Source organism: Hippichthys cyanospilos, chromosome 17, assembly GCF_059441005.1.
Source record: "Hippichthys cyanospilos isolate Australia breed blue-spotted pipefish chromosome 17, RoL_Hcya_1.0, whole genome shotgun sequence".
NCBI lineage: Eukaryota > Metazoa > Chordata > Actinopteri > Syngnathiformes > Syngnathidae > Hippichthys > Hippichthys cyanospilos.
The window spans coordinates 3,037,501-3,045,095 of NC_142385.1; the positions used below are offsets into that span (position 1 = coordinate 3,037,501).

The window sequence follows — 7,595 nt, forward strand, 5'->3', positions numbered from 1 at the left end:
TTTACTTCTTTTTTTTAACAGCGATTGAATTGTAGTAACTGTGCCAAGATAGCAATAGCGCAGCATTGACAGCACAGTACTGTATTTAGCAGAGCTCTAAGTATATCCAGGGGCCTAGCTAAGGCCCTGGAATGATGATGCAAGGCAGATCGGAACTTTTAAGAATTCATGTGAACAGCACGACTTGATGATATCTAACAACTTTTAAACATATGTCTGGACTGGTAATGTGCTCCTGGGTACTTATCCCGTCATTTATGAGGGGATAGCTGAGGTGCCAATTACAAACGTCATCCAGCACCAATACGGGAGAACAATGCATCTATGATTGTTTAATTGCATTGTTGCCAAACAAATCACAACTACTTTTGTTCATTTACAACAACTTTTTTTTTTTTAAATCTTGAGCAATAAGTGTTTTAGACATGACAGTGTAATGTATACAGCACTTGTCACCATGGTAATAAATAAGCTACAAGTTGTGAAAAGGGAAAAAAAAAAAACCCACACTTTCACCGCATGTTCTTCTATTGCATATACGCCGACAGCCATTCCATTATAAAAGAAGCACATTTCTTTGTTACTCTGGCTTGGTGATGGCTGTGTTGCTGCTCGTTCGCCAGGAAATGGGGTTAGCATTTGCGTCTCTTAACTCTGCACTGTTGTTAGCTACCTATCCTGCAAGGGGTGTATATGCAGGGAACATTTCTATCAATGCGTTTGATTGGATGATTAGTGTGAAACATCGTATCATTGGCTGGACACTTGTTACTTGCTGAGTCACAATGCAAAATGGTACTGAAAGTAATATTATTGGTCTAATTCATTTGATAAGTTGAGGTCTAATATTAGACGTTATTTAATATGTTTATATTGCATTTTGTCCTTTGCGCAGGATTGATTTACTTGTGTGCTGAGAATGTGCGAGCAGTGCGCCTCAGCTTAGAGGGAAGGCTAATCAGGATCGCTATCAGGTCACCTCTGAACCTGCTAATGAGTTGATCATTTGAATCAGATGTGTTGGAAGGGCAGCAACCTCAAAAACATGTCGAATAGCAGCCCTCAAGGACCAGGTTTGGACATGCGTGTTGTAGGCCTAGCCCCAGAAAAAGTCAATTAGAAAAATCTATTTTACTTACCATAAGTTTCTCTGCATCAGTGCGGACTTTGAGGAGTTCTGTGATAGCATCCACAAACCCTTGGTGGTGGAAATTGCACATTTTCTCAATCTCACGGTCATGATTCCTTATCCTGGCATCCAGCTTCTCCATGAAGCGCATGTGGGCATTCGGTTGGTCATCATATATTGATCTAGCATATAAATTCATAGCAAGGAGAGAATAACAGAAAAAAGAAAACAATTCAGAATATACAAGTTGAAGATGAGGTGGTGTCATATCAATTTTATTTACATTACCAACATGAGCTTCATCAAGAATTAAATACATGAGGCAGAGGTTATCTTTCGATAGTGTCACTGAATGGCAAATGTGTCACACAACACCACAGTGGAGACCTACTTGTGGCTGAAGTGACTCATTTACTGAACTGAATGGGTACAATCTTACAAAATAAATTGTTAGCACTTTTTGTGGGGCTTGAGTGGATAAATGACAATTCAGATAATTGGAAATTGATGAATTGTAGCTTCCTGAATCATAACTGAATATTGATGTAGCTAGAGATTCATTGTGAGGTTCTCTTAAGTGTGAGTGAGTGACAAAAATACAGTTAATAGCTTACGCTCATATCATCAACCTTCTTCATTGTAAGATCCAAGCCAAGTGCTGCATATAATCCATCTAAACAACATTTAAAACCACAATAAACGGAGGAGGTAAAAAATACAGTGTTGTGGACCGATAGGCTTGAATTGAAGGCGAATTTGAAAAAAGGATGACGACAGCGAAATGCTTCAAACTTGACTCCAGGACTAAAGTTGTTTTGTACAGTAACAACGCCATCTATTGACGGCCAACTGAAATGTTAAATTTGTAAAAACTTGAGGCTTGCCTGCCATTCTAGTATCTCAAAACTTTCTTTTTCAAAGAAAAAATATGGGAGTAACTGCATATCTTCCACAAGACAATGTCACAACGTAACGAATAGGGATTTTTGACTTCAAAATCAAATGTGAGAAGTCTCCAGGCCACATAATATACACTCAACTGGGCAGCTGTTAAAGACACACAATCTTGATTGGTCATGCTTTAAAAGGGTGCTTTCTCATAGGTAATTGAAAAAAAAAATGAAACTCTGACTTGTAATTACGCAAGACAAATACTGGATTTATTGAACAATAGGGGGACAATAAAGTTAAACATCTGGTATATTAGTCAAATTAAGAGATGCAATATTTGGAGAGAAGCTGTATTAAGGTTATGTGTTTGAATAAAGGAAACTGGCAGAAGAACCAAGAAAAGTGAGAGGTAAGAAGATGTAAATGTATCAGCAGTGATTTGCATTAAAAACACAGAAAGTGATAGCTTATAAGAATCTGTTGTTTTCTGTATTATTTTGACAATGTAAGCTGGATGTTTTCATTCATCAGCTGCATTTAAAAAAAGTGAATAGATTGCATTTATTTTGTTGTTTGGAGCAAAGATATTAATTCAATTCAATATTTTATAAATAATCTGCCAGAAAATTATTAGAACAGTGAGGCCAGCACTTTCACTCTGGCTTGACATAAAAAGGCTTGAGTATGACACAAGCAATCAACATTTAATTATAGGTTTGTCCAACCTTAAAATTAGGTGAAGGTGGCCATCTAAAATTTGACGTATAAGAAAAGTCTTGTCATTCAAACCATGAATCACCATGAACCATACCGTGTATCATCTTTTAAAATATCGACACACACCTTTTTATAGTTTATATTCATGCTTAATGTGCTACAATTGTGTTAAAATTGGCTCCAGTTTCAGTTGAATTCTCACTGTACTGTACGTCATACATTTCAAACGCAAATCTGTCACAAATGTCATTTGGACACATGCCAAAGGAATGCCTTGTTTTTTATTTTGAAGTAAACACTTCATGGTAGTGGTATAGCGGAAAAAAAAAAGTATGAAATGGAAAATCTTAAAGGATGCAAGTGTATTGAATCAAATGGCTCCACTTTAAAATATATTGAGAAACTTATTCAATTGTCTTTTGTTCATGAGCTATAGCAAGGAAATTAGACATTTTCAATTGTCTTTGTTGACGAGATATATCAAGGAAATTAGACATATACTGTACTGATGTGTTCATTCAAATGTATGTAAAACAACATCCGTCCATTATCCGTAGCAATTTATCCTCACTTGGGTTGCTGTACAAAAAAAAAATACATGCTGTATACCCTCTTGAACTGATTTGTACCATTTTGTATATATTTGAATCAAAATCCCACTCTCGAACCAAACTGAATTGTTTCACTTTCAAGTTGACCCATTCTTGAATCATTTCGCACCCAATGTATGAAAAATTACATGAAATTGTCTTTTATGGTGATGCATAGCTCTACCTTGAGACAAATAAAATAAGGAAGTACAAAATCATGTGTCAGGCCATGTTCATTAAATTGTTAAGATATGCAGTTCAGATTCAGAGCATGCACTAGCCCTATATAAAATTCCTGTATAATATGCATCTTCATGAAGAATATCACTTATTTGTAATGATTAGTTCAAATATAGTGTATCTATACTGCATTATTTAAGACCTGTCCATTTAAAGAAACTATCTACAGTGCAATGGCAGTTACATGGCTGGATATTCGACTTACTTACATTAAGTTGAACATATTTATAAGTTGTCGTACAACTTATCTAACACTTGGTTCTTGAAGATTTTTTTGTAATAAATCCTACAAGAACCTATTTTACAACACTTATATACCCTATGTTTGTATGCACGCAACGTTCTACAACTGTACCAATATCATAGAGTTTTAAAGCTGTTTAGTTCACAAGGGCACAGCCATACACTAGCAGTCTTGCTTAGTGAGTGACTAGTAATGATGATGCAGTTATTCAACTTACACTACACTTTTTATAATCGACGCCTCGTGGTACACATTTTTAAGCCAGTTGGAAAGTGAGCTACAGCTAGGTGAAAAGCTGACTCGAACTACAATTACTCATCAACTGTGTCTCTTACTTGCATGTTAATCACCGAGCAAAAGAATGCTGATTTACAGACGCAAGGAAACCGGTTGTCAGAAAAGAGGAAATTTAGCAGGTTGGTTAGAACCGTTAGCTGACAACTGTATCGTGATTAAAAGGCCAATAGCCACACCCACAATTGATGTTTACATTTTGACAGGTCACGGTCAATTACAAAATTCTGCAAATGTCCATGTAGACGGTACACTTACAGACAGTATATACGGACCTACAAAATCAAAATGCTGATCGGTGTTACGCTGCTAGCTAATGCACCGACAATTATTCATTCCAACAATAGCCCTTTGGCTAAAATTGCTAGCATATCCCACCGAATGCTGAGATAGCAGATGATAAACGAACGATCTTACGAGCGGAAGGTACAATAGGTGAAAGGAACTCATCCACTGGCACAGAATTGTATTGGCTTTTGAAGAAAACAAAATCATCTTACCGAAGCGTGGGACCAACGCAAGCCGTATCCGTATTCTCAATTTCCTGTAGAATCCGCTCGTGCTCCGTTATACACTCCACTGTTTCATTCTCCGCCATGATTATGTTTGCATTATAAGGCAGTCTAGAACTGCATCTGAAAGCGAGTACAGGGAAGTACTGGCCTGTGGAGGGCGTGCGAGATCCACATTGAATTGAGAAACAACCAATGCTACCCGGAAATACAACACTGGCTGCTCTCCAAGCACCCGGAAAATCACAATTAAGGAGCGCAGGATTAACTACGCAGTAGATGAATTGGTGTTCATTTGAAAAAATAAAGATTTACAGCTTTTTAAAGAACAGGATTGTAGCGTGTTGATATGTATCGCTGTTGTAGATTTTATGGGCAAACCATGTACTAATAATTGGAAAATAATACCTCGGGGGAATTTTTTGGGGAGTCTCAATTTGCAAAGATAAATTGGCGTAAATTGAGGCTTGTTCCTTTTAAAATTTTAAAAGCAATAAAATCAGCGAAATAAATTTACAAATATTAAATCGCATATCCCCAACGAATTAATATCTCCAATACAATGAAATAATGTACATTCTATGGATCTGTTCAAAGAAATGTGATTCATCTTTTTTTGTGAACGTTCATTTAGTGTGAAGTTATCGGAAACCATAGAGAAATGTACTTTTCAAAAAAATAATCACAGAATGAATATTCAAGATAAAAGTATAATTCATATTTCATATACAAAGTCATAGAGATTTGCAATGTTGTTCTTTTTATTTCGTTTGTGAACTTTCACGTTCACAAAGGCATTTTTTTTCACTCCATGTTTTAAAGTATTCAAAACTGATATTGATCTTTGAGTCTCTTAAGTTTGTAAATAATAGGAAAGGGAAAATAATTCTAGACACTTATTCTAATTTGTTCAAGTGAAGTCTGCCATTTGTATGTTTTAGTGTATGGGTGTTATGATTATCTGGAATGTCTGATCAATGTCTGTTCATATTTGTGTGATTCTTTTATGTTCTGTTGTGTTGCTCTATTGTTGTGTTGATGATTATGTGTCAAAACAAAAAGATCTCTGCTGTACCTTATTAAATGTTGATAAGTATGGTGAGGTGATGAATGTCTTCACACAAATGTATGTTATTATTATGCAATAGCAATAAAATATAAAGATAACTTAAGACAATTTGCTGTTTCAAAAATCTTCTAAATTAGTAGCTATGAGCATCCCTAATCCGTACCCAATAAGTAGCTCTGAGACACAAAAATGTGTCTACATTAGTTACAATAGGATGCTGATTCCCTAGCTGTGCTTTATGTAATATATTTGATATCACTTTAACTATGTGACATTTCAAGTGTAAAATTTATATGTCCTGACTTCCATGATATTATTTTTAATATATTGCATATACTGTAGTTTACATACTTTTTGCTTACGTATGTTTTGGATTGGAATGTGCGCATATATCTAAATATATAAATATAAATATAAATATATATCTATAACATTTAAAGCAACTTACGTTTACCCATTAGTTGCTTCAGATCCCCTTGTGTCTAAAAGTTTTATTTCATGTTTATATTTTTTTATGTTCTTACCAATCGAATCAGAAATTTGAATGATGTTGCTTATCGGAAATGCACGGATTGTACAGTTAGTTGTAGTTTATTACAATACATTACATTTGTGCTTACACATTAGTTGCATAAGCAACGCATAAGGGTTTCAAAGTTAGACATTTTCACTCCAAAGAAAGAAAATTGAACACAACCAAATTATATTTATGGTTTATTGAGAATTATTTTAAATTCCAACTTGTTTTTATATTAACAATATGGTTCTGCCCTAATGGATAGTTTCATAAACAATGTCCAATTTGTGTTGTCTTGAAGACAAAGCAGCTCATTGTTGACCTATCAGCTCTTCTCATCTGTGATACTTGGCAGATTGTGTTGCCGTGTTGCATTAGGGTTACCTTAATGTGGTTCCCAGAAGAAGATCCACAGATTCCAGTTCTGCAAAAATATTCCCGAAAACCTTTTCCTCCTCTTCATTATCGTCTTCTCGTTGGCTCGGAGGATCAGGTAAAGCAGCATGAACCTTTTTACTGTCCATTTGTTAATTCTAGCTCTCCTTGTGCTTGACCACAAAATGTCAACAACACGGGAAGTGTTTGAGTTTCAGTGTGTAGTGAACTCTAGGTCACCTGCAAAAGTCAGCAGAAAATGACCAATGGGAAAAAGAAACCTTGTGATTCACAGAACCTCGAGTTTAATAAAACTTCAGAAGTACGTGTTTTTTATCAGACATATTACTGGAAGATAGAGGTTACACCAAAAAGGCAAACCACCTATTTGTTCGACACAGCATCATACTTTACATACCGTACTTTAATGTGGACTCTAACCTTCAGTAAACTCCCTACATTTTCATTTGGAAAATGAATGAGGAATTATGAACTAGATATACTTTTTATGTTTATTGTTTTTTACCCACATTTGAGCCTGCTCCGAGAGACTTCTCTAAATTATTCATGAATTAACCCAGCGTAACATCGAACTAACAAGACTTTTTTTGTTGTTCACAAAATTTACTTAGTAATTAATAATGTGGCATACTATATTGTGAGTCTGCCATTTCATGCTCCCTCACCAAGCTGTTTGACCACAGTCCATTCAATCAGCCCAGTCACCACCAGGTGCTACCAATGATTCACCCTGTGTATAAGCCTGCCTGTCCTGTTTCCATTTGCCAGATTGTCTTCATAGTAAGCTCTCTTACGTACCACTCTGACCAGTAGGGATGGTGAGATGGGGCTTTGAACTGTTTGAGCCAAATGGTTAGGGAAAAGGTTAGTTACCTAAAGGTTCATGTGCACACGAAGAAATCTACTGGCAAAGTTTATGATTGCTGACAGTGGTAGAAGTTCTATTATTGTTATGCCTCTGGGGACACTAGGCAAAATACATTAAGATAAATTCTC

General features: G+C 35.7%; 1 protein-coding gene across 4 annotated transcripts in view; it reads right to left on the reverse strand.

The window, feature by feature from the left end:
- Window positions 1-6,727, reverse strand: part of exoc6 (exocyst complex component 6) — a 63,761-nt gene extending 57,034 nt beyond the window's left edge. For 2 of the 4 annotated variants that reach the window (XM_088439067.1, XM_088439066.1), the window contains exons 1-2: window positions 4,606-4,742; window positions 1,140-1,311 (exon numbers count right to left, since the gene is read on the reverse strand). In XM_088439067.1, the coding sequence (XP_088295193.1) occupies window positions 1,140-1,311; window positions 4,606-4,703 (270 nt within the window). In that variant the 5' untranslated portion in view covers window positions 4,704-4,742. Of the gene's footprint in view, window positions 1-1,139; window positions 1,312-4,605; window positions 4,743-6,587 lie in introns of those variants that run through there. The other 2 variants (XM_088439064.1, XM_088439068.1) reach the window with 2 other exon arrangements.
- Between the last annotated feature and the right edge of the window lie 868 nt (window positions 6,728-7,595).